This window comes from Physeter macrocephalus, chromosome 19 (genome assembly GCF_002837175.3).
Source record: "Physeter macrocephalus isolate SW-GA chromosome 19, ASM283717v5, whole genome shotgun sequence".
Taxonomy (NCBI): domain Eukaryota; kingdom Metazoa; phylum Chordata; class Mammalia; order Artiodactyla; family Physeteridae; genus Physeter; species Physeter macrocephalus.
Window position 1 is genome coordinate 88,066,054 of NC_041232.1, and position 15,813 is coordinate 88,081,866.

General features: G+C 58.5%; 2 protein-coding genes across 10 annotated transcripts in view; one reads left to right on the forward strand and one right to left on the reverse strand.

Moving 5' to 3' along the window:
- Positions 1-3,494, forward strand: part of KCNG2 (potassium voltage-gated channel modifier subfamily G member 2) — a 43,883-nt gene extending 40,389 nt beyond the window's left edge. Inside the window, exon 4 of the mRNA XM_028479951.2 lies at positions 2,694-3,494. Coding sequence (XP_028335752.2) covers positions 2,694-3,494 — 801 coding nt within the window. The remainder of the gene's footprint in view (positions 1-2,693) is intronic.
- SLC66A2 (solute carrier family 66 member 2) overlaps positions 1-15,813 on the reverse strand; it is a 64,868-nt gene that overhangs the window by 7,483 nt on the left and 41,572 nt on the right. For 4 of the 9 annotated variants that reach the window (XM_055080332.1, XM_028480349.2, XM_007112241.4 and 1 more), the window contains one exon: positions 4,566-8,500. In XM_055080332.1, coding sequence (XP_054936307.1) covers positions 8,293-8,500 — 208 coding nt within the window. In that variant the 3' untranslated portion in view covers positions 4,566-8,292. Of the gene's footprint in view, positions 1-3,503; positions 4,546-4,565; positions 8,501-11,948; positions 12,612-15,572; positions 15,756-15,813 lie in introns of those variants that run through there. The other 5 variants (XR_003677229.2, XR_008615902.1, XR_008615903.1 and 2 more) reach the window with 5 other exon arrangements.

Below are 15,813 nucleotides of genomic sequence, written 5' to 3' on the forward strand. Positions count from 1 at the left end.
TCCCATCAGCAGTGCACGAGGCCCTGATTTCTCCAACGCTTGTCTGCTCTTTCATTCTGGCCGTGCTGGTGGGTGTGAAGTGGGACCTTCGAGTGGGTTTGACCTGCACTTCCCTGATGATTAACGGTGTTGAGCCCCGTTTCATGCACTTCTTGGCCACTTGTGTATCTTCTTTAGAGAAAGGTCTATTCAGATCCCTTGCCCGTTTTTTTAATTGGGTTGTTTGTCTTTTTCATGGTTGAGTTGTAGGAATTCTTTCTGTGTTCTAGATACAAGTCCCTATCGTATATGATTTGTAAATATAGTCTTCCATTCTGCGGATTGTCTTTAAAGGCCTCATCTCCAAAAAGTCACCTTCTGAGGTACTAACAGTCAGGGCTTGAACGAAGGATTTTGAAGAGGAGCAGTTCAGGCCATAACAGTGTCCTTTGAAGCGATTATGTTTTAAATTTGATTAAGTTTAATTCATCTATTTTATCGTGTTTGCTCCTGCTTTTGGTATCACATCTAAGAAGACGCTGGGATCACTGGTTTTCAGCCTGAAGACCTTCCTTTAGAGTTTTTGTAAGGCAGCTCTCAGTTTTTGTTCATCTGGGCAAGTCTCTATGTCACCCTCATTTTCTAATGACAGCGTTGCTGGATGTAGGATTCTCGGGCAGGCGGGTGTCTTCTGAGCACTTTGAACACGTTGCCCACTGCTTTCTGCTGAGATGTAGGTGTAATCTCAGCGGAGTGAGCTCTCAGGTGACCTATCGCTGTCTCTGCTGCTTCCAAGGTTTCCTCCTTGTCTTTGGCAGTCACCATTTTTCCTGTGATGTCTTTTCCCTGCTGGAGCTCAGTGAGCTTCCTGGGTGTGTAGGTCCTTGTTTTTCAACAGATTTGGAGGTTTCCAGCCACGGTTTCTCAAATACTCTTCTCCTCCTCTCCTCTCCCCTTCCTGCTGGTACCCGGATTCCTTGGTGCCAGCACGATCCTTGCGTCCCTCTGTTCTCAGCCTGCATAATCATCACCAATCAATCTTCAAGTTCACCAAACCTTTCCCCGGGCAGTTCACATCCACTGCTGAGCTACTATAGTGACTTTTTTGTTGTTGTACTTTTCAACTTCAAAATTTCCACTTGGTTCTTTTTAAATTTTTCTTTATTGATATTCTCCATCTGATGCAATGGACTGTCGTCATACCTTCCACTACTTCTTTAATCAAGTTCTCCTTAGTTCTGTGAACGTACTTATAAAGGCAATTTTGAAACTTTTTGTTAAATCTGACGTTTGTTCACTCTCATAGGCAGTTTTTGTTGCCTGATTTCTTTTCTGATGTATGGGTCATACTTCACTGTTTCTTTGCCTGCCCTATGATTTTTTATTGAAAACTAGACATTTTAGACAATACAATTTAGGAACACTGGATGTTGCCTTCCCCTGCCCCCCCAGTTCAGGGCAGCTTACTGTCGTTTGCTTGTTGAGTGATTGGTTGGATTATTTTAGCGAAGTCTATTCCTGCCCTGCCGCCTGCCGCACGCACGCGTGTTCAGCCCTTGGCGCTGCTCCTCTAAGAGGCCCGTTACCCTGGGAGGACGCTGGTTTTGGTAGCACTTGGGTCTCTTTCCCTGACCAAACTTTGAAACTCCTCTAATTGCTGGTTGATTGCTCTCGTTTTCAACTGCCCTTGGGCATAAATTCCTCTAGAAACCGATCCAGTCTCTTAGGATGGAACAGTTTCTGAGGTCAGTGCTGATATTTGTGCTGACCCCAGGAGGGCTCCTCCAGTTCTGTACCCCAGGCCTCTCCTGCAAACTGGCCACCCCACAGCCTAGGCTGTGTCTTCATTAGGTCCACAAACGTCCTCTTGTTTTCCTTCACAGCAACCTCCACCACTCTTGAGAGCACCCTTGGGTTTGAACTTCACCACTTCCTGTGGCAAACGAAGTCAGTTCCTCGGGGCATCTCTCTTACAGTCTGCGTCTCCCCTACACAACCCCTCTGTGCCAGGGCTCTGGGCCTGGGGGTGGGGCGGTGGCAGGCTCCTTCCTTGGTGACCCCCATGCTCTGAGCTGAGGGCCCTGCGGAGAGGCGGGGAGCCAGCGGGCTGAGGTCCTCTCTGTTGTCTCTCCTGGCACGGAAGCACCCTCACAAGCTGGGGCGAGGGCTCTAGGGTCCCGGCGTTCTCAAGGTACAGCCTCCATCCCGCTGCAGGAGTGGGGGCTGCGTGGGAGCAGGTGCCCCTCTCCCCAGCCGCACTCCCCGGGGACTCAGCCCACGGGGACAGGGAGCCCCGCGTTGGTGGCTGCAGCCTCTGGACTGGAGCCCCCTCCTCGCTGAGCCGGGACGCTGCGGGAGTCTCGGTTCACATACCAAAGACTCTCCTTTCTAAACCAATTTCCAGAGATTTCCTTGAATACGTTTTTCATTTTCTGTTGTCCTCAGCAGTGTTTCCAGAGGCTTTAAATGGTGGTTTTGTAACGATTGTCTCTGGTGTTGCTGGGGCGCCGGTCAGCCGAGCTCTGCTTGCTCTCCTGTGGGAAGCCAGCCTCCCAGTAAGTTTCTGTTGCTGTTCTCTTTGCAGGAACTGGGCTGTTTTGGGTTACGACCCTTGCCCTTGCAGTGGCGCCTGTGCACGGGTGGGCGTCAGCAGGAAGGGCAGCCCGGGAGGGCCAGGCCCCCCTGCCCCAGCACGTGTCCCCTTCTCCCCCCAGGGCGAGTGTTCCCGCAAGTGCCGCAGCCTGTTTGTGCTGGAGACGGTGTGCGTGGCCTGGTTCTCCTTCGAGTTCCTGCTGCGTTCGCTGCAGGCTGAGAGCAAGTGTGCCTTCCTGCGGACGCCGCTCAACATCATCGACATGCTGGCCGTCCTGCCCTTCTACGTGTCGCTGCTCGTGGGGCTGGCGGCGCGGCCGGGCGCGGGCGGCAGCAAGCTGCTGGAACGCGCGGGGCTGGGGCTGCGGCTGCTGCGCGCGCTGCGCGCGCTCTCCGTGATGCGCCTGGCGCGCCACTCGCTGGGGCTGCGCTCGCTCGGCCTGACCGTGCGCCGCTGCGCGCGCCAGTTCGGGCTGCTGCTGCTCTTCCTCTGCGTGGCCATGGCGCTCTTTGCACCTCTCGTGCACCTGGCCGAGCGCGAGCTGGGCGCGCGCCGCGACTTCTCCAGCGTGCCGGCCAGCTACTGGTGGGCCGTCATCTCCATGACCACGGTGGGCTACGGCGACATGGTGCCGCGCAGCCTCCCCGGGCAGGTGGTGGCGCTGGGCAGCATCCTCAGCGGCATCCTGCTCATGGCCTTCCCGGTCACCTCCATCTTCCACACCTTCTCGCGCTCCTACTCAGAGCTCAAGGCGCAGCAGCAGCGCGCCGCCAGCCCCGAGCCCGCGCTGCGCGGGGACAGCACGCGCTCCGCCTCTGCCGGCGCCTCCGCCGCGGAGGACGACGGCCCGCAGGGCCCCGACGGTGCCGGCCCGGCCGGGGGCTCCGCGGCCGGGCCGTGGGCGCCCGCGGGGCCGCCCTGACCCGGCGGGGCCGCGGCACCGGCGAGGGGGCGGCTCCTCCGGAGCTGCAGGACCGGAACCGCCCCCTCGCCTCCCGCCGCGCGCGCGGAGGGACAGGGACGACTCGGGGGCCCGGCGCCCTCTGCCGGGCATGTCGCTCGACCCGCACAGCGCAGAACTGGGCCCGGGGCTGACCCGGGCCTGAATCGGGGGCCAAAGCCAGCTTGTGCTTCGAGTAAAGAATTGCGCTCCGAGGAGCGCCACCAGCCTGTTCTCCGCTTTCCTTTTGTCTCTGGACTTTTGGCTCCATGATCTCTGGACTTCTGGCGCCATGATCTCTGGACTTCTGGCTCCATGATCTCTGGACTTCTGGCTCCATGATGGCCAGCTAAAAATAAATTCAACAATCCCAGAAGCTCCAAGCCTGTAGCAGATGCCAGAAGGCCACGCTCGTCCCCAGGCCTCACCTTGACCTTCCCCTGCTCGTCACTGGCGGGGCGCAGACGGGCTGGGAGAGGGCTCGGTCCCTTCCTGCTCCTGCTGTGTCACCCAGTGGGCCATGCCGCATCACAGGGGGTCTCCACGCCACATCTGCACAAGCCCACATCCCTGCCCAGCGAGAGGGACAGAGGGGTGACACGGATGCTCACGGCACCCCAGTTCCTTCGAGGGGCGGGGGGGGGGGTCCCAGCCCTGACCTCTGACCTCCCTTCCCTGGCACGCGCTCCGTGGGGCTCTTCCGGGGTCCCTCCTCACCTGTCTGCCCCTGAAAACGCCCGGCAGAGCCGAAGGCCCGCACGTCAGCCGGCCCCACGCCTCCCCTCGGGCGCCTGGGCCCCCGGCCCCGCCCGGGGTGCCTGGGCTGCTTCTCTGGAGGCCACGGGAATCTGTGCTGACGCGTCGCCCCTCACCCAGCACGGCTGGTCGTCCGCGACGAAACCGCTTCCTCCCGCGGGGCGGGGAGGCCTCGCCGATTTTCCCTCCAAGGGTTCGCTCAGCGGTGGAGTGGCCCAAGGCAGCTGTCCCGTCCTCCCCCTCCTCGCTGCAGTGGCGGTGAGGGCACCCGGGCGCCCTGCAAGACCAGAGGCCACCTCGGGTCACGGGATGGGGTGCCCGTCGGCCGTCCTGCTGGGAACCGCGGGTGTGTGGGGAGGGGCGGAGCGCCAGCCGCTGGCTTGGCTGTCCCGTCTCCCCACCGCCACCCCGAGCCCCCCAACGCAGTCCCTCCGGCTGCGCTCTGGCAGGCTCCGCTGGCTGCGGCCTCGGTTGCCCATCTGGGTTGGGGGCCGGGAACTGGCCAGGTCCCCGCGGCCTGCTCCCTCCCTCATACACGCCAAGGAAACCCAGCCTGGAGACAGCCCTGCGGGACAGCTCTGCGCGTCTCCTGCAAGATGGGGTGTTGCCATCGCTGCTTCCTTGGCCACCTGCTGAAATCGCTCGAAAGCGCTGCAGGACGGAGGGCAGGAGACTGGGTTTGCGAATGCAGCTGTCTCGGCCCCCCAAGTGCTGTGCAGAGAGCGATGGTCAGTTCCCGCCGACTCACGACTCGCTGACGCGGGGGCACTGGGTTTAGATTGCTGTGGCCACCAAACCGGTGGGCAGGCTGAGTGGGCCAGGCACACACCTCGGTCTCCCCACCGGTAAGACCAGAGCGATCCCGAAGAACCCTCTGGCTCCACAGCCCCAGGATGCAGGATCCTGGTCCCTGCCAGAGCTCTCTGGTTGACCTCAAAACGTCTGTGAAGCGTTTAAGGGGGTGACTTGTGTCTGTGACATTCCAGGAGTCAGCCAACACTCCCCTCGCCCTCAGGGCTGCTTTCTGCACGTGCCGTGCACCCTCCCTTGGGCCCTGACCGGCCCTCCGCCACCCCCAGCTGACCCACGTGTGCCACTCAGACTGAACAGGGCAGCTCCAGGGCTGAACATGCTCCACTGTCAATGCTGAGGGTCGGAGGCCCCCATATTTGCTTCCAAAATAGCCCCAATTCCTGTACCCCTTATCTTCGGGGAAAATGCATACCCCCGCGCGCACACACAGCTGCTTCTTGGCCAGCTGGATACCGGGGCTGGGGTGGCGAGGGCAGCTCGAGAGCTGTGGGCAGGGTGCCGGCACCGTTTGCAGCTCTTTATCTGCTCAGAGCTTTCAGAAGCTCAACTGAATGAGATGAACTTGCTCACGCACCCCAGAAGCTGGGGCAGCGGCACCATTTTGTTGCCGTTTCCAAAATGCTATCCTTGTTGAGAGGAAGAGCTATAAAAATAAATAGGACATTTAGCGTTTGGGGGAAAAAGTGACCTTCGTATTTTTTTTTCACTAGAAGCCCCGCTTCTCGTGGGGCTATTAAAAACGTCTGCCCTCTCCCCGGTGGATGGCTGTGCCCAGAGCTCGGGGCTCAGAGCGCTCTTGGCCGGGGCAGCGGCTGGGCCTGTGAAACAGCTCTCTCTGCTCTGTCCGTGAAGGGCAGCGCGAGGGCCCGCTCCTCAGAGGGGCACAGGAGCCTGTTCGCTGCCGTTTCCTGGCTCATTAGTGAAGTCCCCAAAAGGCACCTTCATGTATTTTTTGGGGTTTTTAGTATTTGAACTTCTACGGCATTAATTTTTTTAATTAAAATAGTTATTTTCAATTAACACATTATCAGAAGGAAAACAAAAATCCACCCCCAGAGCAGGACCCCTGTCCTGCGTGATTCAGTACATGGGCTCCAGGGTCCACACCGAGGCTCCCTGCTGCCTGGGGCGGCCACGTCGGATGTCACCACCTTTGATCAGCTCACTCAGACTCTCCGAGGCCAGCGCTACAGGCTGGGGTGACTCACTGAAAAAAACTTAAAATATATCACTTCCGTGTATTTCGACTTTGTTGATTTTTTTGGTCTTACCCTCGGCGTAAATACTCTGCGTGAAAAAAAAAAAAAAAAACTGCCCAGTACAAACGGATCCAACCCTACTTGCTATACAGAATTACCGGTTTTCCCTGAAACACTTCTTTTGGCCTTTAAAGGAGACACTCCCCAACCTTTTGAGGCATCCCGTTGTTAAGGGAACTGTGTGAACTGGCGGAGACCAGGGCGCCACCTCCCCCCGCCTGGCCCTGCTGGCACAGGGCGGCCACTGTCCCCGGGGGCCTGAGGGAGCAGCCCCGGTCTCACGGGGGCCAGAACTGTCCCCCAAGGAGGAGACGCTGGCCCAGCCCTTCCCTGGGGTCCCCGGAGGCGAATGAGGACGAGACCGGTCCTTTACGCTGCCCTGGACCCCCCCACTCCGACTCCACTCACAAGGCCACACTGGATCCGCGAGCAATTTATTGAATTAAAGCCACCCTGACAGAATCACCAGTGCTCCCACACATGGCATGTAGGTCACCCCTGCAACTGGTAATGTTTTAATTTGGAGGCAATGACTGCTACAGACATCTCCTTTCATTTTTAAAAAATAAACGTTTTCAAAGCATCTTGCAGGCCAGAGAACTAAGCGGTATCCTCAAACATTCAGGAGTTTTTGAGGAAAACTCAGGAGGAGGAAACAGCTCCGCACGCCTTCCACTGGCCACGGCAGATGCTGCAGCTTTGGCACCAGCCCCAGGACCGTGGACGCTACAGAGCCACCCCTCTGCCTGGGGGAAGGGAAAGCGCCTGCGGGAGCCGTGTGGAAGCATCTAAACACTTGCCCTGCGGGGCCCGGAGCTGGAGCAGGGCCGCTGGGCACGGCTGAGACGCTCGTGTAAACCGAAGGGGGACCAATGTCAGACCGGCAGCCCCACCACCACCAGGCACAGCGGATGCGGAGGGCTGCACAGGAGGAGGGGGTGCGGCAGGGATGCCCCGCACGGCATGGGGGACACCTGCCTCGCTGCCCCCTGCCCTGACCCGCAGGCATCTCCAGGCCTGGAAGACAGACACCTAAGGCCGCATCTGCCAAGCACGCGATTCCCAGAGGAAAGGGATGCCTGTGCAGTAGCCCTCTGTGGGGATGGCCAGGGGGTCTGCCCGGCCCCAGGCCCGGGCCCTCGGCCTTCCCAGGCGGCCCCGGGGTCTGCTGCACCCGCCATGCCCCAGCACCCACAGAGAACCCAGGCCCCGCTCCCAACACCCCAGGGCTCACACTGGCCGGAGCCCAGCTGGAGACGGTGGGTCCACAGCAGCCCGCCCAGGAGGGGCCGGCAGAGCAGCAAGGCCACTGGGGGCCCTGGAAAGGTACCTACCTAGGGTTTCGCAACCAGAGCCCTGTGATGCTTCGGTACCTCATCCCCACGTGTCCCGGGCCCGACCCTGCTGTGAGTCACCCCCAGCCAGTCTGAGGCTGCGGGCTCCGTGGGCTGGGACCTGGGCTTTCCTGGTGCCGTTTCCCACTCCTGCCCCCCCGTCTCGCCCATCTTGGGGCTCCCCAGCCCAGCTGCAGGCCGGCCCCCTCGGCCCCATCAGCCACGTCGAGGCCACGGGGGCTGAGATGTGGAGGTTTCCTGAGGTCCTCGGTCCCGCAGGGCCCAGGGTGGCCTCCTCCTGGTATGTGAACATGACCCAGGCTCCAGCCAGCAGTATTTTGAGCCAAAGTGGGAGAGGAGACCTGCTTTTCCGTCACCTTGAGAACAGCAGGTGCCCAGCCTGGGGGGAAAACCTGCTCACACGAGTCCTGGATAACAGAGCACAATGTCGGCACCCAGGCCCCCATCACCCCCCGAGAGCCGCAGAGGCTGAGCAAGACCCCAATGGTTTGGACCCTGTCTCGGGGCCGCAGCACCCACCTGCCCCACTCGGGGAGGACAGGTAGCCGGGCCGGAGCCCACAGCCCGTGGTCCTGCATCCTCATCCTCCCGGCTGCCTCAGAGGGCCTTGGTGCTGGCGGGGTGCGCCGCGTGGGGGGCTGGCTTTAGGGGGTGGCGGGTGAACACATAGGCCTGCCCCAGGATGGCCAGGTCCACCAGCACTTGCAGCAGCCCGCACACCGAGAACTGCAGGGGCGCGCCGTTCAGCAGGAAGTAGGCCGTCTTGAACGTGTCGCCGCTGGTCCACATGAGGACCATCTTGATGCTGTGGAGACATAAACGGTGGTCAGGGGTCACAGACCATGGATCAGGGGTCACAACCCCGGGGTCTGGGGACATAATCCAGGGGTCAGGGGCCAAAATCTAGGGGTCAGGGGACATAACCCAGTAGTTAGGGGTCATAATCCAGTGGTCAGGGGACATAACCCAGTGGTCAGGGGTCATAATCCAGGGGCCAGGGGACATAGCCCAGGGGTCAGGGGACATGCCAGGCCTCGGCCCACCCTCCCATCCCTCCCATCCCGGCCATGAAGCCACCGTGTGCATGGCCGCAGGGACAGGAAGGCCCAAACCAGGAGAGGAGCCCATGGCCCAGTGCAGGGATGTCCACGTCCCCTGCTCTGCCCACCAGAGCGTCAGCCCGACCGTGCAGAACCGGGACATGAAGCGGACAGCTCCCCTGACCTGCACCCACAGCGTCTGGAGGCTTCTATGATCCTTAATCAGGAGAATGACTCAGGGCTCGGGAAGGCCCAGAAGGCTGGTTCCCGTCAACCCTGCAGCCGACCCACCCGTCTGAACAGCCCAGTGCGTCTCACTTGGCTTGTCGTGTTGACTCACATGGCATTTAAAGACTTTTGTTTTTAATTAGCTGATGACTAAGTCTGCATTTAAGAATCCAGGTTATTATACATCATCAGTCCTTTTTCTCTGGGTTTCAACATTCATTTGACTTCGGTTTTTAGCAGTTTGTGACGTAATGCATGTTTGGGACTTGCTGAATATCTTAAATCTGAACGTTGATCTTGCATCAAATTTGGGAAGTTTTCAGCCATCATTTCTTCAGCATTCTTTTCTGCACCACTCTTTCCCTTCTCCTGTGGTCTCAGGTGACACGAATGTTAGATTTCATGGTGCTGTCCCTGAGTCTATTCTCTTTTTTTCCCCTGATTTTTTTTTCTGTTGTTCAGAATGGATGACTTTTATTGATCTTCAAGTTCATTAATTCGTCCTCTGTCATCACCATTCTACTACTGAACTACTGAAGTACAGTTTTTATTTAGCTACTGTATTTTTCAACTTAAAATTTTCTAGTTGGCTTTTCTTATAGCTTTTATTTCTCTCCTGAGATGGTCTATCTTTGCATTGATTTAAAGAGTGTCTGCTGTTGCTCTTTAGAGCATAGTTATACTAGTGCCTTTAAAATCTGATAATTCCAGTATCTGTGTCACCTTAGTTGACTGTTTTTCGATTCTTTGTTGTCTGTTGATTGTCTTTTGAGAGTTGTTGAGATTTTCCTACTCTTCATGGTGAGTAATTTTGGTTTATATCCTAGACGTTTTTAACATTACATAAGGAGACTCTGTCTTGCTTCAATCCCGTGGAGAATGTGGTTTTTTATGTTCTACCAGGGAACTGACATGGTTAAGTTCAAGCTGCAAGTTCTGGCTGGTTTTCAGGGGCTACGGCTCAATTTCAGTTCAGTTTTCAAAACCACTGCGGCGCTATCTGTATCTGCACCGTGTGGGCAGCCCTCGGTGGCCAGGCTGGGACTTGGGTGGTGGTCTGCCCCACAGGTCCTGGAGGAGAGCCCTTCCTGCTCCTCAGACCAGGCAGAGCGGCTTCTCTCGGAGCTTTCCACCCAGCACACCATTCTGGACTTGGGGCTGTGCTGGAGTCCAGGCTGGCAGATGTGAAAAAACAAAACACCTCAAGTCGTTCATACTTCCTCCCCGCAATCTGTCTGCTCCAGCACCCAGAGCTGCTCCGTCCGTCGTGTCCAGATTTGTAGCTGCGCCCAAGGGGAAAGATGGGCCCTTCATGGAAAAGATCTGAGATTAGTAGCATTCCATCACTGGCCACCCTGTGCCGCGTCCAGAGTTCCGGCCTTCGCTGACTGGCCCCTGTGGACACGTGACCCGGCAGACCCTGGGCGACGGCCTAGGAGCAGCAGGGAGAACGCCTCGTTGCTGTCATCTCTTCTACGTGGCATCTGTCGCCGCAAAGTCGTGCCTCTCTCTCCGTCTGAATTCTGTCCCGCTCTGGTGCACCGACTCGGAATTTTAGAGTGAAGTAGTGGTGTGACAAATGGCCCGTAGGTGACTCTGCATCACGGCCCAGGGACACGGGGGACTGGACAGGGGCCGCCCAGCAGCGGCTCGGGTCACCCTGCACACGTAGAGCCCCGGGGGGATTGCAGAGGCTGGGCGGGAGGGAGATGCACGTGACACGGTGGAGAAACGCACCAGAGTGACAGCTGCGGCGGGAGCGGTGTGCGCCGGGTGGCACCAGGAGGCTGCGGGCACCTGGGCAGACCGGAGCCAAGATCCACCCGTCTGAGCTACGGAGATGCCCGGCCTGCCAGCAAGGCTGCTCACAGCTTTCCACAGCTCGGAGCCCTTCCATTTCAAAGGAAAACCCACACCCACGGAGCAAGCATTTCAAGGAGAAGCTCCGACAAGGAACCGCTGTTTCTGCAAAAGGCCATGAAGACAGGAAGAGAACTAAGGAGTCATAAATGAGTCTAGTTCCATTCTACAGAATTAGGAGCTGAGGCACAGTCTCCCCCAGAGATACCCGAACTTAACGGGAGACCCAAAGACCCTCCCTCCACAAACAAACAGCACGGGGTGGCCTGTGCGGCCCCTGTTACGGAGGAGCGGCTGAGGCTCAGAGAAGTCGGGTGGCTCGCCCAAGGGCACACAGCGAGATAAATGAGTCTAGTTCCATTCTACAGAATTAGGAGCTGAGGCACAGTCTCCCCCAGAGATACCCGAACTTAACGGGAGACCCAAAGACCCTCCCTCCACAAACAAACAGCACGGGGTGGCCTGTGCGGCCCCTGTTACGGAGGAGCGGCTGAGGCTCAGAGAAGTCGGGTGGCTCGCCCCAGGGCACACAGCGAGTGCCTCGCACTGTGGGAAGGGCTGGGGGCGGGGGGGGGGGGGGGGCAGAAGGCACAGCTGGAGCCTGTCCCGGGCGGGTGTCCCTCTGGGCCCTGAAGGCACAGGTGCACCTTCACCCCGCAAGTGCAGACGTGAGGTCACCGCAGAGAGCTGGGCCCTGCCTGACGCACACGAACGTTTTTAGCCGCCCAGGCGCCTCCCGGGCCCCCGGCCCGCAGTCGGCTCTCGCCCCTGGGTCAGGAATCCGACAGGCCCCGCCACCAGCCCCACGCGCCGAGGGCTCGGGGCAAATATTAATCAAGCTGCTCCCGGCCCGTCTGAGCAGAAGACCAGTGCCAGCCTGAGCGATGTGAGCCCTCGTGCAGGGCGCTCTGGACATACGAGCTCGTGCCTCGCACCCTCTGGTCACCCCAGACCCTGCGGTGCCCTGTGGACGTGTGCCGAGCCCAGGCCCATTCTCCCCACACGGGTGTTAGGTCATCCTTTACCCTCAACAGCTATCGGGCGGGGCGAGCCCCGAGGCTTGGCTACCACCGGCCAGCAGGCCAGGGACGTCCTCGTGGACACCACGTCCGGAACTCGCCTGCTGCGCACAGCTGGGTCTCCAGGAAGACCCCTCCTCGACAGAGGGCTCAGCCGGCCCAGGGCTCCGACGATGCCGGGGCCGCAGGGCTCAGGAACCTTGCAGGAGCCGGTCTGGGTGGGAGGGGGGACTGTCGCCAGGCTGCATTCCTCCAGCTCAGGGGGCGCCTGGAAGCTGGATTCCTTTTCCTAGGTCCCTCCTCACACCGGTCCCCAGCCCAGCTGCTGTCTCAAGTGCCTGGCCCTCCCCGCCCTCCTGCTATTTTAATCTGGGCTCCCGTTACCTCATTCTTGGCTACAGCATTTTTCCTCCCAAAGCGAGCGGGCAGGTGACTATTCCTAAAATACCTCTCGCCTCATCCTCGCCCCACCCGGCCGGTGCCCACGGGGTGACAGCCTCACCCCTGCGCCTGCCCCGGCCCCCCACGAGCAGCCCACACGCCTCCCCGGCCGTGCCCCAGTCCCACCTCCAGGCCCGGGCCACGCCTACCCGCCTGTCCGCCTATACAGACCTCCCCGAAATTCAAACCCTACCCGGAACACGTCCCACACGAGTAGGTCTTTGTGACCGTGGGTCACAAGAAACAGTGGTTTCTTGGGTGTGACATCCGAAGCATAGCAATTTTTTTAAAAGATACATTGGACTTCATCCAAGTCAAATCTTTTGTGCTGTAATGTGAAGAGACAGCATACAATGAGAGAAGATATTTGCAAATCATATATCTGGCAAGAACAGTTAAAGATCTCTACAACTCAATAATAAAAGACAAATAACCAAATTCTTAAATGGGCAAAGAATCTGGATAGACCTTTCTCTAAAGAAGACGCACAAATGGCCAGTAATCACAGGAAAAGGTGTTTGATGTCATCAGTCACCAGAGAAACGCAACTCAAAGCCACAGGAGATGCCACTTCACACCCACGAGGATGGCTCCGATCAAGAGGTCAGACGGTAACAAGCGTCGGTGAGGGTGTGGAAAAGGTAACAAGCGTCGGTGAGGGTGTGGAAAAGCCAGAACCCCCGAACACCCCTGGTGGGAACGGAAGACGGCGCAGCCACCAACTCAGCAACTCCACTGCTAGGTGTATTCCAAGACAAAGGAAAACGTATGTCCACACAGAAACTGCTACACAAATGTTCACAGAAGCACTGTTCACAACAGCCCAAAAGATGTCGAACCCAAATGTCTACCAGCTGAAGAAGAAATAAGCAAAACTTGATCTGTCCGTACACTGAAATATTATTCAACCTTAGAAAAGATGGACACTGACAGATCGTACATGGACGGACCTTGGGAACATTATGCAGAATGAAAGCAGCGAAGGACCTCGTATCGTCTGATTCCATTTACGTGACGTGCCCAGAGCAGACAGAGCCGCAGAGACAGAGCAGACCAGTGGTTGCCCAGGCCTGGCAGCGAGGGGGGGGAACGGGGAGCACTAATGGGTATGAGACTGCTTTCTGGGTGACGAAAAGGTCCTAAAATTAGATTGCGGTGATGGCTGCGCAACTCTGTGAAAGTCCTAAAATCCACTGAATTGCGTACTTTAAATAGCGATGGTGGGATAGGTTACATCTCAGTGAAGCTATTTTTTTTTTTTTTTTCAAAGTTCCAGGGCTTTTGGTGAATTCTAATTCCAGCCCTCCTCGTCCAGCGACTGGACCCTGGGTGTGGCGTGTGCGTCTGTGTACTGTGGTGGAGAAGCGTGTGTGGGAGCCCACACGTGCGCTGTTACCACGTGCATCGTGCATGGCATTCTCCACTCGCACCTTTGGGGGCTTATTACGTGTCGAGGACGACAGAGGAAGATGAGTGGGGGGCTGAGAAGTGACGTACGTGCGGCCCCCGGGGGAGACGCCGCCCTGATTCCCGAGCAGCCAAGGCTCCAGGCGCCCAACTCCAGGTTCAAGGGCAACGCCGGAGCCGGACCAGGTGGACACTTCCCGGACGCTGCCTGTCAAGGCAGGAAGTGTCCCCGCTGGGACAAGGCAGCAGGCTGGGGCGGCCCCAGATGCTGCTGCGCCTCGGCAGCCCCACCACACCACGGGGGCCACACGCGCACACGCACGCGCGCACACACGACCTCCTCTCGCGGGCCCTGCTTGTCCCCGGGCTTCCCGCCTGCCCCTCCCCCTCCTCGATCGTAACCGGTTCCACGGCTGGTTTTCCCCACAGCTGGCCGCCTCTTCCCGTCCCACCCGCCCCCAGGCTCTCCAGTAATTACTTGTTGGGGAACATCTTCCGATCTGGCAAAACGCTGAGGAAGGAGGAGGGAACTTCTGCACTAATTAGTAACATGATTTCAAAAGCTGCATCACTTTCCATTACTGGTTCAGAAGCAACAGTCACTTAACATTTTGTAAAGGGAAATCATCAAGTATCTCTTGCATTTCCTCCAAGAAATGTACGTGTGCGAAAGTGTGTGCACGTGTGTGCGTGAGCACGTGCATGTGTCTCTGTGCATGTTTGAGAATCTGCGAGTGTGCGAGTGTGTGCACGTGAGCGTGTGCACACGTGCGTGAGTTGCGTGTGTGCACATACCTGTGTGCATGGGCTCACACCCTCTAAACGCGTCCACGGGTGGCCCCTTCCAAGCAGGCCCGCAGGAGACGAAGTCGGCCCTCAAATAGGACCTCACAGCCCCTTCCCTTCTTACACCTCCTGAAGCAAGTTGAGGCTGAGTGTCCCGCAGCAGATCTGTGGTGGCCTTGACCACAGGGCTTTGGGAATCCCGAATCCCAGCGGGTCCAGGGCTTCTCCATCACAGAGAAGGCCGGGGGACGAAGCAGCCCTCCCGGCGGGCTCCCTGGGTGGATGCCTGAGGATGCTGGGTCAGGCCACGCAGAGTGGCTGCTGGGAAGTGCGGACGAGGGGCAGAGGCAGACCTCAGACCGAGTCCTGAGTCCAGGCCTGGGTGCAGGGGAGGGAGGGAGGCCCCTGGTCCTCTGCTTGGGACGGGAGCAGCCAACCTCAGGAGGCTCCTGTGTCCACGCCGAGGGGGGCTGACCACACAGCCGGCCGGGGTGTCCCGTGTCGGGGCAAGTTCTGGGCTGAACCGACCCCGCTAAGTGATCACAGGGAGCCCCAGCCTCTCTCTTCCAGGCCGGGATGTGGAAAGCGTGAGGGGCGCTTCCCTCACAGCCCCACCCTCCTCGCCCCACCCAGGAGCCCGCCATCCGCCCTGCAGAAATCAGGCTACAACGTGACGGGCCGGACGCTCGGGGGCAAACACGCTCGACACGGCTCAGGCTCCAGCGGGCGTCCAGGCTCCGTGAACACACGGGGTGGCATCGTGCTGGCCCTGGGGACGAGGGAAGGGTCAGACGCAGGTCAGACCAGCCCGGCCTGCACAGGGACACCTAAGAGTCTCATTGTCCGGATCGCGGAGTCGGATTTATTGACCTTTGACAGCCAAGCTGTTCTGGGTGCTGGGGACACATCACTGAGCAAGGAAAGAAGGCTCCCGCCCTGGGGACAAAGAGACAACCGAGACAGACGGACCTTGGCAGGGATGGAGCGGAGACCGGGGTGGCGTTGAGGGAAGACCCAGCAGAGGGACACGCAGAGGCCCGGGTGCCCGTGAGCTGGGCTGGGAGAAGCCGACGCCGGCGTTGCACTGTTTACGCACCTGCTTCAGGTTTAATCCATCACTGCGTGAGAATTCCTTTACCTTAGAGTTTCTCTTACACAGACTTCTTCGAAGAAGCACAAATTTTACAGGAAACAAAACTGTAACCAGGCTCCAGCCCTGCACTCACTCTCTCTCCCAGCACTCAGTCTGTGCTCGCCGCTAAGAAAAAGGGTGTTGGCCCTTTAAATACACACAGAGCAAGGTCACCTCTCTGTTAACTCCAGCTGAGCAGAGAACC